The 19,827-nt window shown below is 52.3% G+C and overlaps 1 protein-coding gene across 7 annotated transcripts in view; it reads left to right on the top strand.

The window, feature by feature from the left end:
• Nucleotides 1–535: 535 nt before the first annotated feature.
• Nucleotides 536–19,827, top strand: part of MYO18A (myosin XVIIIA) — a 95,714-nt gene continuing 76,422 nt past the window's right edge. For 3 of the 7 annotated variants that reach the window (XM_070394375.1, XM_070394379.1, XM_070394377.1), the window contains exons 1-2: nucleotides 536–630; nucleotides 11,298–12,376. In XM_070394375.1, the coding sequence (XP_070250476.1) occupies nucleotides 11,378–12,376 (999 nt within the window). In that variant the 5' untranslated portion in view covers nucleotides 536–630; nucleotides 11,298–11,377. The remainder of the gene's footprint in view (nucleotides 631–11,297; nucleotides 12,377–19,827) is intronic. The other 4 variants (XR_011468437.1, XM_070394380.1, XM_070394381.1 and 1 more) reach the window with 2 other exon arrangements.

Here is a 19,827-nt window from a genome sequence, read left to right on the forward strand (position 1 = left end):
CCCCAGGCAGCCCCCCTGAGGCAGGGCGCTTTCAGATCAAGCCACCAGACACCTGTGTCCACCTTGGGGAGTACATTCCGCCAGTCCCACCTTAGACATGACAGGCGGTGTCTGCTTTGGACGGAGCCATCTGGCACCATGGAGCAGCGCCCTATGTCTGCCTCTGCAGAGCCACCCTGGGAAGATGTGGCCAGCAAGACTCTGCTGCTTCCTCTGTACAGCATTATCCTGGGCAGCGCCCTCTCGGACACAGCAGAGCTCCGTGCCCGCCTTGGACCGAACCTGTTCTACACATTCAGCATGACCCTGTGCCTGCCCTGGAGATGCCCAGCAGCCTCTAGTGCCCGGTGCAGACAGGACCTCAGGCAAGGCCTCTCAAGCACGAACAGGGGTCCCCGGGGCGGGGAGGGTGCTCGCAGGGCCCGCTCTGGAGGCGCGCCCAGGCGCTGCCCGGAAGGCCGGGCATTTATCCCCGGAGTCGCCAGCAGGGAGCTCCCTTTCGGCTCGGCTCGCGCGGCCGCGGGGGGCGGCGCTGGGTTGCGCCGCGCTGCGCTCCAGCCCGGACCGGGCCGGGGCCGCTGGATGCCGCGTCTCCGCTTGTGCTGCCTGCCGGGCCGGCTCCGGCGGTCGGTGAGTGCGGGGCGGCGGGGGCAGCCGCCTGCAGGGCCCGGCGGGGCGGCGAGGCGGGCTCGGGCCGGGAAGGCGGGCGGGCGGCGGGGCCCGCCGGCTCCCGCTCCCCCCGTGTCCCCTTGAAAGCAGCGGCCCGGACTCCCGGCTCCGTCTCTGGTCCCAGCGGCGCCGGCGGAGCTTGGCGCCCGAGAGTGGGGGCGATCGGGAGGGGCGGGGAGGGCGAACTCCGGCCCCCCTTGCCTGCTGGGGGGGGTGGGGAGAGCCGGGGGCGGGGAAGCAGGGCAGGGTGGCTTTCAGTTTGGGGGGATTTGGGGCTCGGGGGAGCCCCGGTGGCCCTAAGCTGCGGGGTGGAGGCTGCAGCCTCGCGGGTAGGGGCTTCTCGGAGCCAGGCCCAGGTCCCCCAGCCGGACCGACCCACCGAGGCTCTGGAAGGCGGCCGGGAAGGCGAGCACCTCCGCCGAGCCCTTTATCCCTCCCAGCGGCCTTCACCCTTTCACTGCCAGGCCGACAGCGGGCTGCTCTCGAAGGAGCAGCTGCCAGACAGCTGGCCAAACAATGGAGACCCCGCTTCCCCAGGCCCCCTCCCCTTGGGACCGAGGATGGGGGCGGCTGGGTGCACGGGAAGCTTTGGAGATTAGGGCGTGCAGGCTGTCCCGGGTGGCTGGCTGCTCACCTCACCTTTTCCTGCAAAGGGGTGGGGTGTGTGTGGGTAGGTCGGACAACCTGCCCCAGGCCTCCGGGAGAGACTGCCCCGACGCCCCGCCCTGCTAACCTGTCACGCCAGTTGTTTCAACAATGGGTAGGGGAGGTGGTAAGGTTAGCTGGCCCCCACCCCCGCTGGGGGTTGCTGCTGGGGACCGAGCCGGGTGAGGAGTGGGTCATGTTCCCGGCTGAGATAAGGCCTGCAGGGACACACCACACATTGGGGCTTTGTTGTGGGGGTGGGGTTTGGGGGTGTCACCCTGTGGCAAGGCACATGTGCCCTGCTGATTAGTTGCAAAGGCTGCAGCCGGAATGAGCTGGGGGTGGGGTGGGGTGGGGGGAGGCATCAGGTTTTAGCGGTACTCCTTCTGCCTGGCTTTGCATGTGTTTGACAGTGGCCTCATGGTTTGTGTTTGTGTAGGGAGACTTGGAATGATGCTTCCTGGGAGGAGCTCTCTCTCCTGCCTGGGGCCTTCCTGCCCTCAGAGGGTCCCCCAAGCGTCTGGAGTTGGATTCTCACCCCCATTCACCTTGCCCATAATGACTTGGGCTGGTTTTCGAGGTTCCGTTTTATCTTTTGAGTGCCTGGCCTGTCTGTGGCTGAGGAGGCCTTGTCAGCCCCCCTGAGTTCGAAGAGTATATGCATTGGGCCAGGCTGGAAGGGAGGGAACACATCCAGGCAGTTAAGAGTAGGATCACCTTAGCTTAGCAACACATTGACTCGAGAAAGTCAAGCTCCCTTTCTGTGTACTGATCCGGTCTGGAAGCCCTTTTTCTTTGGGGGGGGGGCGGGGGGAGGGAGCAAGTAGGTATCCTGTTGTCATGGCAACGGGCCCAGCCTTGCCTAACCGCTCTCCTCCCTTTTGGTTCAGGGGCTCCTTTCTATACGGGGATACTGAAAGTTGCTCTCCTGAGGTCCCTGGCTTCCTGCCGGCCTCACTGGCTCTTTGTCAATGGCCTGCCACCTCCTCAGCTTCCCCTCTGATGAGGTCTTTCCAGGAAACATCCTCCTGTTTGCTGGACATGACTGGTTATATATAGCCCTGGGTGGAGGTGTGCGTGGCCATTTGGGGCTGGGGACATTGGAGTTGGGGCCTCAATTCCAGGAAGACAGTAGGGGAAGCTATTGTGTTGGGGGATTAGGGGACTGAGAAGGGTTGCAGGTGGGGGTGGGAGGGATAGCATGCTGGTGGTCACTTCCTTTGGGAGCTTTGAACTTTGAACAGTTGATGACCTGGTGCCTGGCAGCTCTGATCATCTGGTTTGTTTACTCTTTCCCAGTCTGGCTCAGGTGCCAGGGTGTGTGCCTGAGGGCTTCCTCCCATGCGCCGGCTCTCCTCAGCTGCCCTCACTCTGATAGCGCCTTTCCTGACTCCTGCCTGGTCCCTCAGCCTCACTGCCTGGCAGCCTGGCAGCCAGCCTGTTGCCTGGAGCTCCCTTCACTGGCCCAGCTTGAAACTGCTCCTTGAGGGGTGCATGTCTCTTCAGAAGTTGGGCCTGAAAACTCTGAGGTCCACCCCCCCCCCCGCCCCCCGCCCCCCAGAGGCAGGTACCTGAAGGCAGACAGGGTGGGGCAGAGCGGGAGCTGGTCTGAAAGGGAGAATCCACCCTCCTGGGTGGAGCAGGGAGTTGTTGGAACTAAGGAAGGCTTGATCCCAACTTGGTGTGTCACAGGTCTCCAGGGCAGCAGTGCTGTTCCTGCTCCTTCAAACCCAAGGTCTGTCCTCAGCCAGACCACCCTCACCTGACGTGGACACCACAGGCTGGAACCAGAAGCATCCATGTGAGCAGGGCCCTGTTGGTGGCCTTGGGCCCGGGTCCTTGTCCCCGGCCTCTCCCGGGTTTGGTGGGTAATGCTGAGGTAGTTGAAAGGTTTGAGGGGATCAGAGGCCCAGTCCACTTTGTACTGTGATTAACAGGTTCCCGCAGGACTTGGGCGGGGGCTTCATGGAACTTTGAAGTTCTGCTTTGGGTCAGGCTCCCGGGTGCTTTAAGATCTGCTCACTGCACCTCACCCCTCATCACCATTTTCTTTTCTTTCTTTTTTTACCCCCATCACCATTTTCTGAGGTGGACTGAATTAGAGGGTGGGGTGGTGCAGTGGTAGGAGCTGGATTGGGAGGGCGCGGAGCAACCCTGGAAAGCCCCTCTCCTCTTGCTTTTCTGCCCTTTCTCTGGCGATAGGAATTGTTTGGCTAATAAATTATCCACATTCCTTTGACATTTCAAATAGCTGAGAGTCAGGCAGCAGTTTAAGTTGTGGACTGACGATTTTACAGGGCCCAGGGCCCTCTCTCTCTGCCAAGTACTTTTATCGTCACTTACAAGGGATTGTTTTTTCATTATCCTCTGATATTCCGAGATATTGGATGAAGGGCTCAAGGTCACACAGCAAGGCGGAGGCAGGCCAGGATTAGAACCTGCAGTTTGTGGTTGAGCAGCATACCTCTCCAGCTATGGGCCGAGTCTGAGCTCTCAGGCCCATAGTTGAAATAGCTGAGGCCCGGAGAGGGGACGGGACTTGCTCAAGGTCACACAGAAGGTGGGGTGGGGATGGTAGTGTTTACTGAGTTCAGCGCCCAGCAGGCTGCGGCAGGCTCCCCATGAGACAGAGGAGTTTCACCTGCAAGAGCAGCCCCGGACCTGGCCGGGCTGCGGGCACCTCTCCGGCTCACGGGACCTGCTGCCTGGAAGTGCTTGGGGGCTGCTGGTGCCCAGAGCGGCGGCCGGCAGGGAAGGGAGCAGGGAGGGGAGCAGGGATCCGGCAGGGAAGGGAGCTGGGAGGGGAGCTGGGAGCCGGCAGGGAAGGGAGCAGGGAGGGGAGCCGGGACTCGGCAGGGAAGGGAGCTGGGAGGGGAGCCGGGAGCCGGCAGGCTGGCAGGCAGGCAGTCGGGCAGGTGGGCGGGCCGGCCGGCCAGCTGATGTCATGTGAGAAGCGTGCAGGCGGATGAGGGAGCACACCTGGAGCCAGTGAGCTCCATGTGACCTGGCGGTGAGTCACGGGCTCTGCGGAGCTCAGCACAACCCGCCGGGAGCAGCTCGGCGTGGCGGCCGCAGGCACAGGCGTCATCCTGAGCCGCTCGGGCTGGGCCCGCCACCGGCCGGCCAGGTGCCCTGTGAGCCCCACCGGCCCCCTTCGCAGTCCTCGGCCCTCGGTGGGCCCGCGCTGAGATGCAGGCCTCGGGGCTGTAGGAAATGGCCACTCAGGGAGGTCAGAGGCCAAGCGAAAGAGGCCGGCTCTCTTGGGAAAGCATTTCCTTTGTATTTATTTATGAGTGTGGTCTGGGGTGGGAAGCGGGGGACTGACCCTTTTAAGTACCCACCCACAGCAGCCCAGCCTGGGGGCCCTCGTCTCGGGATTCTAACGCTATAGTTTCCATTTCCTGGGGTTTCTACTTTGCCAGCCGCAGGGTGACCCATTTAAATCTGTCCCCTCTTAGAGCCACAAGACAACAGGGCCATCTATTTTAGCCAAGTCCCCCAAGTCCCTGACATTGTTTCAAGGAATGAGAGAGGGCAATTCTTAAAGTTACCGTTGCAAATCTTGTTTACAGCTTTCATGCTAAGTTGATTGCTTACTGCTTTGCCAAACCTTCCTTTTTTCTTTTCTGTTTTTTTAAAAAAATCTTTACAGTCACGAAAGTAACATGCTGAAAAAAGGTTTAATGCAGGAAGTGTGCTGGGTAGAGAGACGATGTTATCCTCCTTGCCACTACTCCACCGAGAAAACCACTGATGAATTATTGTCATGGACCTTTCCAGACTATTTCAAAAGCTTGTTATATGTATTTTATATATTATATATATTTATAGGTTAAGATCTTATATGTTATACAAATATAATTTTATAAAAACACTTAAAAATATTTTTTCTGTAGGAAATAAAGAACATGCACAAAAGTAGAAGAAAAATTATATAAACTCCCACTAGCTAAAGTCTTAGATTTAAATACACACACACCTATACCAGCTAAATTTTCTTATTGTAAAAAAATTAAAACAATACAGATAACACACAAGTCTGTTTTGACTCTTCTGAAATCCCTGTCTCTTCCACAGAGCATACATTTTTCTATGAATATGCAAATATTATACATATTGGAAATTATGTATATATATGCACACATATACATAATTTTTTAAAAAATTCGTAAAAATTATATACTATCTGGCAACTTGCTTTTTTCACTTAATAATATACTATAAAATCTTTCTAGGTCAGCATATACAAATCAACCTCATTCTTTTTAATAACTGCCCAGTTCTATAATTTAGCTATTCCTCCAGTGATGGTCATTTATATTGACAGCATTTTGCTATGATAAACAATGCTGCAAAGGTTAGCCATGTTTATTGTGTGAATATATCTGTAGATGTCTTATAAGAGGAATTGCCCAGTCAAAGACTATGTACATTTAAATATTTTTATAGGTACCAACTTACCCTCCTTATACCAATTTAGACTCCTACCAGTATGTATGAAATGCCCTGCTTCCCATCCTCTAATTTATTGATATTATTAATCTCGGTAGTTTTTTACTAAACTGCTAAGTGAACAATGATATACCTCTTTTATTTCACATGTCTGAATATCACTGCTCATGCTTGTTGGCCGTTCGTTTTTCTGCATCTCTGAATTGCCTGTGCTTATCCCTGAAGGTAACTATATGGGACCTCTGGACTTGAGCCAGCGTGGTCCAGATTGGCCATGTGCTCATTGGATTGCCTTCACTTCTTGGGCTTTACTTTCTATATATAAAGGTCCTATCCAGCATTGAGACTCTATGCCTAGACTTATTTTAGTCATACTTGTGCTGATAGTTATTTCTGTACTTTCCTCTCCTCTCTACCAAGTCCCCCTCTGCTCTAATGGTAGTATACACATCATTTAGTGGAGTTCAGTCCCATGTAGATGGTGAGAATATGTCCTGCTTCTATCAGTTACCGTTCTTGAGGGCGTACTCTGAGCTAGGCATTATATGAAGGGCTTCTATACATATCTCATTCAATTCCCATGCCTTAAGTGGTAGGTACTATTATTATCACCATTTTACAAAAGGAAAAATGGAGGCACAGAGGCCTTATGTAACTTGTCCAAGATTGTGTAGCTATTAACTTGAATTTGTTCCTAGGTTTGTTACCTGACATCTGAAATCTAAGCTCTTTCATTAGTTTTATTTATCTTCTATCCCTTGCATTTAATAGGGGCTTGATACGTACATATTTCCCCAATATTTTATTATAAAGCTCTGTAAACATTTAGAAAAGTTAAAGAATTTTATAGTGAACAACCCCCATATCCTAGATTCTACAATTAGCACTATCCTTGCTTTATCACATATTTATCCCTTGATCTATTCATCAAGCTATCGTATATTTTTTATGCAGTGCAAAGTAAATTGTAGACATCAGTATACTTTGCGCCAAATACTTTAGTATACATATCATTGACGAGGGTTCAATACTTATTAACAATTCTTTTTTCTTTTGAGTGAATATTTCACACAATGAAATATACAAATCTATGTGCACAATTTGATGACTATTGATGAATATATACACCTGTCGATCCAAACCCCTATCAAGATATGTAACTTGAGCATCACCCTGGGAAGTCTCCTCATGCCCTCTCTCAGGCAATCCCCACTGCCATCCATACCCCCACCTCCCAAAGGTATCACTGTTCTGATTTTTTTTCCAGCTTAGGTTGGTTTTGCTTATGCTAGAACATCATATAAATAGTACTATACCAGCCCTGGCCAGTGTGGCTCAGTTGGTTGGACATCGTCCCCTGCACCGAAAAGTTGCCAGTTCGCTGGTTTGATTTCCAGTCAGGACACATCGATGCTCGATTCACATCGATGTTTCTCCCTCTCCCTTCCTCTCTCTAAAAACCAATAAAAAAAATATATGTTAAAAACAGTACCATACCAGTATGTACTCTTTTGTTAAAACCTTCTTTTACTGTGACTTGACATAATGTTTTTGAGATTCATCCCTGTTGTATCAGTAGTTGCTTTTTTTTGAAAAAAAAAAAAATTATTTATTATTATTTTTTAAAATCCTCACCCGAGGATATTTTTCCATTGATTTTTAGAGAGTGAAAGAGAGAAGGAAACACAGAGAAATATAGATGTGAGAGAAACACATTGATTGGTTGCCTCCTGCACGAGCCCCAATCAAGGCCCAGGCCGGGGAGGAGCCTGCAACAGAGGTATATACCCTTGACTGGAATCAAACCTGGGACCCTTCGGTCCGCAGGCCAATGTTCTATCCACTGAACCAAACTGGTTAGGGCTAGTTTCTCCTTTCTTTTTGCTGAGTAGTATTCCATTCTATGAATGTGTAAATTGTTTCGCCTGTTGGTGAACTGATAGATGCATATTTGAGTTGAATGGTCCTTGCCCTCAAAATGCTTTCTGTTTTAAAGTGATAAAGCAATGGAATTGACTGAGTCGATGGTACTTTGCTTTGATTTTGAAGATAGTAGGATCACGATGATTTAGGTACATTCCCTAATTTACATACTTACTCTAGTTTACATGCATACTTTTTCTTCACTTAAAATTAGGAAGGCCTCCTGGAGTAGGGTGAGGGGAGAAAGGCAGAGAAGGAGGTCAGAAAAACTATAAGGTTGGAGAGAGTAAGAGACGAAGGGGGGCTGGTAGAAACTACAGCCTGGAGTGGAGAATGGGGAGGTGGTGATATCATTGCTACTGGAGACTTTGATCATGAGGACAGCAGATGCTGGAAGGTCCGGGGTCTACAAAAAGACGACAGAGCCCAGGTCTCTAGTGAATTGGGTGCTGAGGGACATAGAGCTGCACTACAGGTCTGACCCTGAAGGGGAAGGTTATAGGTAGCTTCAGGTATTTGGCCCTGGAGAGAACCCCGATCTCAGCCAGGCCTGGCAGTTGTAGGGATGACAGTGGGGAATGGGTACCTTGTGAGCTGTCAGATAACAGTGGCAGCACAGGGGGGGATGAATGAAGGGCTGAAATGGACTCAGTCTCCAAAGGCCCCCGGGTTGGGATGAGAAGGGGTAACGTTAGCAGAAAGTTAATAACTAACCTGTGTCCACAAGAGACTTAGATATTTGGAATTTTAGAGCTAGAAGGGACCTAGATCACCTAGTTCAACCTTGAGCAAAGTGACAGGCTCAAGGTCCCCTGGTGACTTGTTGACAGATCCAGGCCTAGCTACCAAATCCCTAACATTTCCGGCCAGCACTGTCCCCTGCGCTGCGGCTGTGACTGTCTGTCTTCCTGCCCGTCGCAATGACAGCGAGGGGCAAGCTTTTGCCAAGACAGGGGTTTGCATGAAATTACTTTCCAGGGACCTTTCTAGCCCAAAGATTCTAGAATTTGGGGCCTCGTTTCTGTTGATACTGCTCAAATATTCAGCCCCCAGCAAAGAGCCAGGGTTGTGTAAGGATTGAAGAGTGAGAATTAGAGACCGAAAGGTGTTTTGGTGGGACAGCAGTGACGGCATTTGGGTTCTCTGTGGTTGAGTTGAGGCTGGGACACTCGTTTGTCCCCTCCAGGTCCCCGAGGTGGGTTTCGTTATTCATTTCCCCACAGGTGCCCCTGGAGCCCTCTTCCAAACCAGCCCTTTAAGACAGTGCAAGTAGTGGTGGGTAAGGTGGGTAGCAACCAGCTGAAGATCTTATTTGTGTCCTGGCCTGTGGTGGGTCTATGCCACACCCCCATCAGTGGTTCAGGAGGAGACAGAGAGACTCCCCATGTCAAAGTACAGCCCTAAAGCAGTGAGGGCGAACCTTTGAGCTCGGCGTGTCAGCGTTTTGAAAAACCCTAACTTAACTCTGGTGCCGTGTCACATATAGAAATTTTTTGATATTTGCAACCATAGTTAAACAAAGACATTTTTTATATTTATTTTATATATTTAAATGCCATTTAACAAAGAAAAATCAACCAAAAAAATGAGTTTGCGTGTCACCTCTGACACGTGTGTCATAGGTTCGCCATCACTGCCCTAAAGAGATGTCTGCCGTTAGGCACTTCCCCAACCCAAGTCAGCCCAGACCCATCTGGCCAAGGTTGCCCCTGGCTTTGTGCCTCTTGGGCCCTAGATTCCTTGTCTTCCTATCCCCAGGTAATGTGCATGAGCCTTTGGAACCAAAAAGTTCAGAGGGAACTTTGTTTTACCAGATAGAAACGGAGGTGAGAGGAGAAAAGGGGTACCTGAGAGGTTCACAGGGAGCTAGTGACTAGACCAGATTCCCCACCTCTTTGGATGTGTTCTACACCTGAAGATTTCTCTAGAACTGTGCTGTCCAATCCTCTAGCCAAGCCACTTGGGGCTGCTGAATACTTGAAATGTGGTTGGTCTGAATCGCAATGTGCTCTAAGCGTAAAATAGGCATTGGGTTTCAAGGACTTAGTATGGAAAAGAGGATATAAGATACCTCAATGTTTTCTATATAGATTACATATTAAGATGACAATGAATATCGGGTAGGTTGATTTCACCTGTTTCTTTTTATCTTTTAAAATGCGGCGGCTAGAAAATTTTACATTACATATGTGACTTGAATTATACTTCTTTTGGATAGTGCTGCTCTGGAGAGGATACACTGATCTCTCAGGAACCACTGGGAGAGAGTGCTGGGCAATCAGCCAGTGTACCTGGGCCCTTGGGAGTTCCTGGCCTTGATGCCTTTCTAGGCTTTGTATCTGGGTTGGAGATCCCTCTCAGTAGAATGGGGAGCTTGCTTGGTTGTGGGGGTGGGGTACTCAGATAGGAAAGGCCTCTCCAGGGCCTTGCAATAGGTCATTGTGTCTAGAGTTCAGGGGGAAGGCCCTCATGGAGAGAGAACAGAAATGACATTTCGTTTCTAATTAGGTGGTATGGCCTACTTCTACGTCTTGTTCCCTGCTGGTTAGAACGAGAAAGGCCCTCTCAACTCCACCCCCATCGGTTTTCCTCACTCCTGTCCCAGTCAGGTGAGCACTGGAGTGGGAGTAGGTTGGCGCCATAGGCACACGTGCCCTGGAGCTGAGGTCTTCTCTCACCGCCACAACTTTCCTCCTGAGGCTATATTTAGATGTTGGTCTGGGGAAAAGGATGTGAGTTTTTCAGGATCCTGTTTATCCAGTTGACCCCCGCCCCGCCCTCCCCCATCCCCACCACACAGCTGTCTGTCCTCTGTCCAGACTGGAACTTCCCCTCACTTCCCTCCCGGCTCCAATTTGGGTGCCCAGGACCTAGAAAGAAAACAATGTTTGCCATTGAATCCTGACAGTGCCACCTATTAGCTATTGGACAACTAACATCTACTTAATTTTTTCATGTGTAGAGATAATGATCCTTTTCTTGCCGGGATGCTGTGAAGTTCAAACGAGGTAGTGTGTGTAAAGGGCCTGGCATTATGCCTGACAAGTGGTAGTCATTAAGCAAGTGTTGGTTCTTTGAGGTCCTCCTCTGTCGGGCAGTGGCTAAGGCTGCTGTTCTAGGGATACCAGGCTTAGGAAAGAGCCCAGTGGCATGTGATGTCTGTTGCCTTAAGGGACATTGGCTGTGGGAGGTGATGGTGCACAGAGTCTCTTTTCTTTTTCCCTTGTGTTTGCATCTTCAGTCAAGTCCCAACTTGGCTTAATGGCATCCTCTGGCCAGGAGGTCAGATCGCCCAGATGCCACCTCCATGCACACCTAAGCCTGGGTCTATCAGAGATCATAGGAAATGAGAGACTTTGGAGTTTGGGTTTTTACAACCTTATCTAAACCTCAAGTTTCCTTATTTGTAAAATGGGGGTAACAATAGACCTCCTCATAGCAGTGTTATGAGGCTTCGCTGAACTGAGACAGTATTGTGTGAGGCAGAGAACCTGGCAGAGATCGCTGTGAGGGGAAGCTGTGCTCAGCAATTGGCCCCGTCTGGACTGGAGACGGGGAAGAGGCTCTACTGGAATAATTGTTCTCTTTCTCTCTGTTTCTGTCTGCAGCAGCAAGGTGGAACACAAAGGCCCTGTGCTGAGCACCCATAATCCTCTGGGGGTACCCCCCCCAAAACAGCACCCCCACCATGTTTAATCTAATGAAGAAAGACAAGGACAAAGATGGAGGGCGGAAGGAGAAGAAGGAGAAAAAGGAGAAGAAGGAGCGGATGTCAGCAGCAGAGCTGAGGAGCCTGGAGGAGATGAGCCTGAGACGCGGCTTCTTCAACCTGAACCGCTCCTCCAAGCGTGAATCGAAGATGCGCCTGGAGATCTCCAACCCCATCCCCATCAAGGTGGCCAGCGGCTCCGACCTGCACCTGACTGACATCGACTCCGACAGCAACAGGGGCAGCATCATCCTGGACTCGGGCCACCTCAGCACAGCCAGCTCCAGCGATGACCTCAAGGGTGAGGAAGGCAGTTTCCGGGGCTCTGTGCTGCAGCGGGCGGCCAAGTTCGGCTCCCTGGCCAAGCAGAACTCCCAGATGATTGTCAAGCGCTTCTCCTTCTCCCAGCGGAGCCGGGACGAGAGTGCCTCTGAGACCTCCACCCCCTCGGAGCACTCTGCCGCCCCATCTCCGCAGGTGGAGGTGAGGACTCTAGAGGGACAACTGGTGCAGCATCCTGGCCCAGGCCACCCTCGACCAGGGCCCCGGTCCCAAGTCCCCGAGCTGGTGACTAAACGGTTTCCGGCTGACCTGCGCTTGCCCCCCGTGGTGCCCCCGCCACCCCCTGCCCTCCGGGAGCTGGAGCTGCAACGAAGGCCCACTGGAGACTTTGGCTTCTCCCTGCGGCGCACGACCATGCTGGATCGGAGCCCCGAGGGCCAGGTCTATCGGAGGGTGGTTCACTTTGCTGAGCCTGGTGCGGGCACCAAGGACCTGGCCCTGGGGCTGGTGCCGGGTGATCGTCTGGTGGAGATTAATGGGCACAACGTGGAGAGCAAGTCCAGGGATGAGATTGTGGAGATGATCCGGCAGTCAGGGGACAGCGTGCGGCTCAAGGTGCAACCCATCCCAGAGCTCAGTGAGCTCAGCCGGAGCTGGCTGCGGAGCGGCGAGGGACCACGCAGGGAGCCGGCCGATGTGAGTGTTTCCCTTGGGACCTGGGCAGCGAGGGATGAGCAGGGACTGGGTTGTTGATGTCTGCTGTGAATGTACTTAGGTGGATGATTAGGGTACTCAAGTGCTGTAGTGAGAGCCTAGCGAGTGTGTGAGCGGTAAAGCCGGGCCACTCCGTGGGCTTCAGGGACCATCTACCTGGCTGGTGGGGAGAAGGCACCTCAGGTGGGGGCTATACACGGTCAGACAAGCTTCATGATACAAGGGGGGGGGGGGGGGGGGTTAGGGTTTGGGCACCATATTTCCTGAGCCCAAAATTGAGGCATGGAGGCTAACACGTGCCAGTTCCAGATATGAGAGACAGACAGTCTCATATTCTGGACTAAAGTATAGGATTTCCATGTTATTTAGATATTGGAGGTGAAAAAAAAAAGTTATGTCAAATCAGGGCTGTCAGGGGACATCTAGGGTGTACAGGAGCTTTGGTAGCTCCTGGGAAGATGACCTCAGGCCTCCTCTTGCCCCTGTGAGTGAGGAGTTGAATACCAGGTAAGGTTGCCGAGATAAGCAGGGGCCAAATCATGAAAGACCTTATAAATCGTGGTAGGAGTTTCGAGTTAACCCCATTGCAATGAGACCGTTGTAGGGTTTGAAGCGTAGGGGAGCGACGATCTGATTTATACAGATCACTTGTGCTCCCAGAGTTTTATTAGCTTTCCTGGAGGAAGGCAATGCATGGGCCTGGAAAAGTAACAGGGATGAAGCCTACAGAGATAGTATGACCTGATCATCCCTGAGACCCCGGCCCACACAAAGCAAAGGTGGGAGAGGGTGACACAGGCCCAGAAGAGATTGAGGTTAAAGGTATCCATCAGTTTAGCAAATACCTGTTTACTTCCCAAGGACCTACCCAATTTAACTCCTGAAAAGATGGTCTCTAGGGAGATGGAGATCTGTAACCCCAGCGGTCTCTTGATAGGTTGGCTCCTTACCAGTTTGGAATGCTCTGCCTGGAGGCAACCCCTGAAGGACAAGTTGGCCTCTGGTCACCCCTCTCTCCAGCTGTGGCTCTTAGGACTGTCCAGGTCCCTGCAGCCTGACCAGTACATGGCCCGGCCAGGACCTTTCAGCACTAAGTGACCAGCCAGATGTGTCCAAGTCAGAAGTGGGAGGAAATGCTAAGGAAACAGGCAGAGTCCCGGTCCTAGCTTTCTCCCGGGGAGGGGAAGTGGCTGCTCAGATGGCTGCTTAGCCTAGCAGCATGTCGGGCCTGGAGGGCCTGGGAGCCGCAGGGTCAGACTCTGGCAGGAAGCACTGGAGTTGGGTTCCAGACCTTCCTTTACCCGGGGCTGGTGGGGTCAGGCAGCTTTGCTAGTCAGGAAGGGGTAGTGAGTGGGAGGGGAGCCTGTCGTAGAATCCAGGAAGGACCTGGATGCATTAATTCCAGAAATACGTTGAGCACCTACTCTGTGTTAGCCACCAGGCTACACTGAACTTGGGGAACTTCCCCCAGCTTAGAGGGAGTTGTCTTTATCTCAGCACCAAAGACCACACCATGTTGCCACGTCTGCCTACTTTCTCCCAGGCTAACATTGCCTTCAACAGATAGAATATTCTTCCTCTTAAAGAATGAGTCCCCCGGGGATTGTTGCCAGGTCCCCGCCGAACCCCAGCACAGGCCTCTGTGGGGCTCAGGGCTTGCCATCACAGATGCTGTTCAGTTCTTCTCTTTATAGCACAGGGATCATCCTGGCATCTCATGTTTCCCAGCCGCTCTCCTTCCCAACTAGCTGCTGTTACCGCATCCCTGGGGAAGTGGGTGGTTTAGCTTTGGAAACCCCGGTGGATCCCACCTTCCAGCTGGTATCTCAGAAGTGCTGGCTTGCTCTGGCCCGTGGGGCAAGCCCAGCTGGTGCCCAGAGGACTTCTTCCCCCACCTCGGGGCTCTAGCAGGGGACACAGTAGAAAGTCCCTTCCTCGTGAGTCTCCTAGAACTGACCGGACAACAAGAAGCATAGGGCTGAAAGAAGCCCCACGTCTCCTCTTGCCAGGGAGGTGGTGGGGTCTCAGGCCACAACGGAGAGGAGCAGAATGAGCCCGCATTCTGGTTTCCTGAGACAGACCCCGGAGCTGGGGAGGGAGTGCTGTAGCCTCGACGGAGGCTCTTATCCTCTATCTCCTCTTCCTCCCACTCCTACTCCTGCTCCTTTTCTTGGCAGCAGTTCTAATCCTAGTTCCATGCCAAGAAAAGAGCCTTCCCACCTCCTCCATGCTCCCGGGCGGGGTACCCTGACAACTCTAGCCCCACAGGGACAGCTCTGGTGGCCACCCTGCCCGTCAGGCCATCCATCAACTGTGTCCACACGTTGCCTGTCCCCAGGGAGCTCTGAAGGAGCTGGCTAGCCATCTGCTCTCTTTCTGCACACAGATAGGGGCCAGGCCCCATGGCTCCTGTCCATGGCCTGTTCAGAAGGCCCCAGGGAGAGACAGCCCCTTGGGTTTCCTTCTCACATGGTGTGTGTCCAGAATGCTTGGCTCACACCTTGTTCATATGTCTCTGTAGCTGCCAGACAAGGCTCCACTGGGAGGAGGGGTGAGCCACAGTCGTAGGATAGACTTGGGACCTGATAGAAATCACTCAGCAAGCCTGAGAGAAGCAGCCCTTCTTCCGCCATCTATTCCTCCACTCATCTGTCTACTAAACACACGTTTGTGGAGCACTTACTGTGGTAGGTTCTGGGACCCAGCAGTGTGCAGCACATAATCCCAGCCTCAAAGATGAAATCAAAGAAGGATGTACACCCAGCCCCAAGGAACTCAAAGTCTAGTGGGAGAGATGGTCAAGTAGCAGGCAATGACATTGCCATTTGAGAAGGTCAGCAATAGAGTGTACTGGGGAGCACAGAAGGCAACTTCAAGTATAGTCTTCGGAATGAATCAGAGAGAGAGCTGACATATAGGGGAAGCAAATGGAAGGAAAAGACTGTATTAGATACAAATCAGAGAGATTGACACACTTGGGGAATAAGGCTTGGGGACAGCATATGGGGACACTACTGAGAGAAGCAGCAAGAGAAGCAAGCAGGGGCCAGGTCACAAGACCCCTGAGAGTCATGCTAGGGAATGTAAACTTTAACCTAAGGACAATGTAGCGATTTAATCGGGGCGTGATAGGCACAGATTTTAGAAAATCTCTGGCTGTTTATGGGGAATCCTTTCGGGTGTAGCAAGGGGAGAATGAATGGAGACCTGAACTTAGGTAGAGGCATTAGAGATGGAAAGAGGTTTCAGATGTAAGCAACTGAAGTAGGCTCTAGAGTCTTGCTGACCAACTGGGGTGAGGGAAGGAGGAGAGGAGCGGGTAAGTGTGACTCCCAGGTTTGGGGGAGGATGCTAAATTCTTTCTATGATTCTTCAGGGAAAGTGTTTTGGGGGCATCTGTTTTGAGAAAATTATTCTTAACTTTTCTAAAGGCAAAAAGAGTTCCCTGAGTCTGATGAGATTAAGGAAGGTGTTGGTAAAGGGGAGGATCTTAAAACCCCAGTTGGACCAAATTCTTCTCTCCAGTTCCATGAGTCTGGGTAGGAAAGTCAGTGCCCATTGAGAAGGAGTAGGGGCTGGGTGGGGACTAAGGTCTGGGAGTAGGGAGAGCTGGTCCCTTCCATTTGTATCCTCAGTAGGCCCATCGTGGGGGCCAAGTGGATTGTCTGTGAACATGTGATGGTTCTGCTGAGCTCGGAAAAGCCCACCTCGCTAAACCCTGGCCAATGTGGTTGTTCTTCTGCTGCCAAGAGCCAGAAGAGCTGGCCTGCATGGGAGCCCTACCCAGAAAGCACTGCTTCCTGATTTTATGAGATTGTGGTAGGAGGGGAGGGGAGTGCTTAAAGGAAGGCCTACCACCCCTTCCCAGTCAAATCTAGTTTCCTGAGCCCTGTGGAGCTATCAGGCACTTGCTGGAGATCTGTGGTAGAGTTTCTTCTCCCACTGGACCTTGGAGTTTGTCCACAACAGTTACAGGGCTGTGAGGTTCCTTAAGAGGTCATCCTATCCATCTAAACCACCTGCACATTCAGGAGAACCTAGGAGAGTGCATGTCATAGTGGAAAGAACATGGACTTTGGAACCAGAAAGGTCTGCTTGAGTTTTACCAAAGTTAACCAAATTTTTCTGAGCCTCAGTGTACTCACTCCCTTGAACAGGACCAGGCACTGTACTGGGCACTGGGGGGTTAAGTAAATAAAGTAGAAGCTTTCCTTGAGGAAGCATAAGCATCAGTAAAGAAAGGCAACTCAGCGCCATCATTGCTATCATAGATGTCTGTACAGGTAAACAGTGGGGTGGGAAGGAGGAAGTGGCCATCAGAAGAGGCCTCTGAGAGGATGTGACCCTTGTTCTCTGTAAATGGGCCTTATTCTGTCCTCTCAGAATTTAAAAAGATGAAATCAAAGAAGGACTGTACACCCACCTAACCCACTCCAGCATCCTCTGAGAAGAAGAAAGGGAGCCTTGTTTTTTCACTTTGTGTACGCTCCTTTATGGGTCTTTATTTAAGAATCTGTATGTCTGCGGTGAGATCCCTTTGGCAGACTTTGGCAGGTCGTAAATGCTTAGGAAGATTAGTATCTTTCTCTCTGCCCAGTCTCTGAAGACATCCAGGGAAAGTAATTTTGCAGCCTCCTTAATTAATCCAGCCTAGTGGTCTCCCATCATGGCTCCTGGTGAGGTTTTCTTTCCGATAGGGACTCCTGATGCTTTTGTCCAAATTCTTTCACTGTAGGTTTTTGTTTTTTTTAAAAGCCAGATTAAAGGTGTGGTGGGCCCCTGGGTGTCCGCTAGCTTTTCCTAGCTTCTTAGAGCCCAGCTTCTCAGGCCTGTAGGCATGGACATCAGTGGCCCAGCAGGAGACAGGCCAGTTAGGGTTGCCTGGCTGGGGGAGAAGGGCAGGTCCCTTTGTCATAGTGGAAGCCCCAGACCCCTGGGTGGAAAGTATTTGAGCCTCAGCAGCCTTGTCCACTGGTGCTGTCAGGAGTGGGGACTGCAGATTCCAAGGAACCTCGCAATTGTGCTGCTTCCAGACCCTCTGGGCCAGCGGCCGGGCAGTGGGCTTCCCCAGGGGCTCTGGTTGTGCTGGGTGCTGCCTGGGCTCAGAGTTCTAGAGTGCTTCTGTTCCTCATGATGCTCTAAATGATCCTTGGAGGGGTTTTTGTTTTTTAAACAGAACATTTTTACTTCATTTTGTGCCAAAGCTGCAGGCACTTCTGGCATCAGTCTCCCCATGTGAGAGCCCTGGCTTGGGGGCTCAAAGCAGGACTCAAACGGAGTTCTTTTGGAAATGAGGGGCCAATGGGTAGGTTCAAGGGCATGAGAACTGATGGGTGAAAGGTTTTTAGGGACATTTTGGGGGTTATCTATCCTGGATTGGGGGTTACATGAGGCCAGCAGGATAGAGTGGTAGACTAGGTCATTTCTATTCTGCTAGGTCTGCCTTCTCTGTCCTCAGAGGCACCATTCTGCCTTCTTCCCAGTGAGATGCTGGACAAACTGCAGCCCCTATGTGCCCTGGCCACCCGGCCCGTGGGTGGTGGGCACAGTGCCCAGGCCACACTGAACTGGGTGTGGGTACATGCCATGGTCATTGGTTGTTTTTGCAGGCACAGCTTGGAGCCCTGGTGCGGGGGCAGGGCCTTGGTTGAGGTAGCCTGCCCTGGCCCCTTCGGCCCTGGCCAGAACCCCTCTGGCCCACCCAGATCCCCTTGGCCACCCTGCCCTCTGCTCCCTTCTAATCTCTCTTATTTACATTGAAATGGTTCTGGAAAATACCAGATATGCAAACACCCAGACCGGGGGGTGGGTGAGGAGTGGGGTGAAGGGGGAGTGTGTGGCGGGTGGGAACACAAGTATTTTAAAAATGCTGCAAATCTCTACAGTGTTTCCCAGAAACCACAAGCACGCGTTCTGCCTGCCAGCAGGGCTCCCGCCACCCCACTACTCTAAGCTGCTGGATTCTCCTCCCTGTAGCCTGGGGTGAGAGCAGCATCTGTGGGGGTGGGGACCGGTGACCCAGCTGGGGAGGGGGCACCCCTGCTGCCTGGGCAGGCTGCCTGGCGCCTCCATTGTCAGTCCTGGGCAGTGGTACGGCTGTGCCCCAGGCACCCAGCAGCTGGCTCTGTGGGCGCCCACCATGCCAGATCTGCACTGCGAAGGAGTGGAGTCTTCGTGGCTCCCGGCCTCCTGCTGAGCAGTTTGGAGGGGGAGGGGGCAGACCGACCCCAGCCAACCCTAGAATCCTGCGTGGTGTTTGGCAGCAGCTTCTGTTCTGTTAAATACAGGGGACAGTGTCAGCAAAGCTTATTATTTTTTCAGTTGTTGGCCGTAGTCTGGTTGGGAAACAGTTTCCTTAGACCCAGGTCACCACTCTGGCTCCCTTGATCTCCCGCCATATGTTCCTCGGAATCAGGGCATGGCATTCTTCCCCATCGCGGCTCAGCCCAGCCACTCTGCAGAATGGAGGGTGTCTGTCCAGTGTTCTGCCTGGCATCCAGTAGAGTGTGTGGCACACACGTGCTGCCTAAGTGGTGTTTAATTGATCTGATAAAGATTCAGCTGAGCAGAAAGGCCTTGAGGAAAGGGCATGGAAAATAATAGCAAGGATGACGATTATGGCTGGCGGTCACTGCACATCAGGCACTGTTCTAGGTGTTTTATACGTATTAACTCATTTAATTTTCCCAACAGCCCTTTAGGTATTATAATAATCTCTACTTCCTCGGTGTGGAAACTGGATTACAGAGAGGTTAAGGTCAAGTAAATCGCCTAAGGTTTCAAAGCTATTATTAAATGACTTGCCAGGATTTGAACTCAGGGCATCAGCTCCTTGCTCTGCACTAGCGTGCTCTCTAGTAAGTCCTCCCTTAATGTCATCAATGGGTTCTTAGAACTGTGATGGAACGAAGGATAATGAGACCAATTTTAGCAGAGGCTGATTGACATAAGCAAGAGTTGCGTTCCTACAGCATCTCCTCAGTGTTATAATAAAATGACGCTGCACGTGATGACATTATTGGAGGACCTGCTGTACAGGGCAGGGGAAGGCAGTGTCTGGGTAGCCTAGCCCAGGCCTGGCCCTTCTGATTCCTGCTGCCCTAGAGGCCTCTTCTCCAGAAGGGACGGGAAGCCAGAGTGACTGCACTCTTGCTCTTGTTCTGTGGACGGTGAGCGTAGAAGGTGTGGCCATTGCTCTCAGGCCCTCCTGAAGGTCAACCAGAGGCCGTGAGCCCGAGGGGCAGGCAGGCAGGGTTTCACCTCGTGGGAGCTGGGAGAGGTCCTGGCAAGAGTGGCCGAGGAAGAGAAGCAGCATCTGCCTTGGCAGCATTTGGGTGCGTCACCCAGAAGTGGTGGAGGGTGCGCTTTTGCCCCTTCTGCATCTCCCCGTGAGATCCTGGGAGGCAGGCGAGTTGCCCCCTCACCTCTTTGGC

This window comes from Myotis yumanensis, unplaced genomic scaffold (assembly GCF_028538775.1).
Source record: "Myotis yumanensis isolate MYYU_CA2020_CCGP unplaced genomic scaffold, mMyoYum1.0.hap1 SCAF_16, whole genome shotgun sequence".
Classification (NCBI taxonomy): domain Eukaryota; kingdom Metazoa; phylum Chordata; class Mammalia; order Chiroptera; family Vespertilionidae; genus Myotis; species Myotis yumanensis.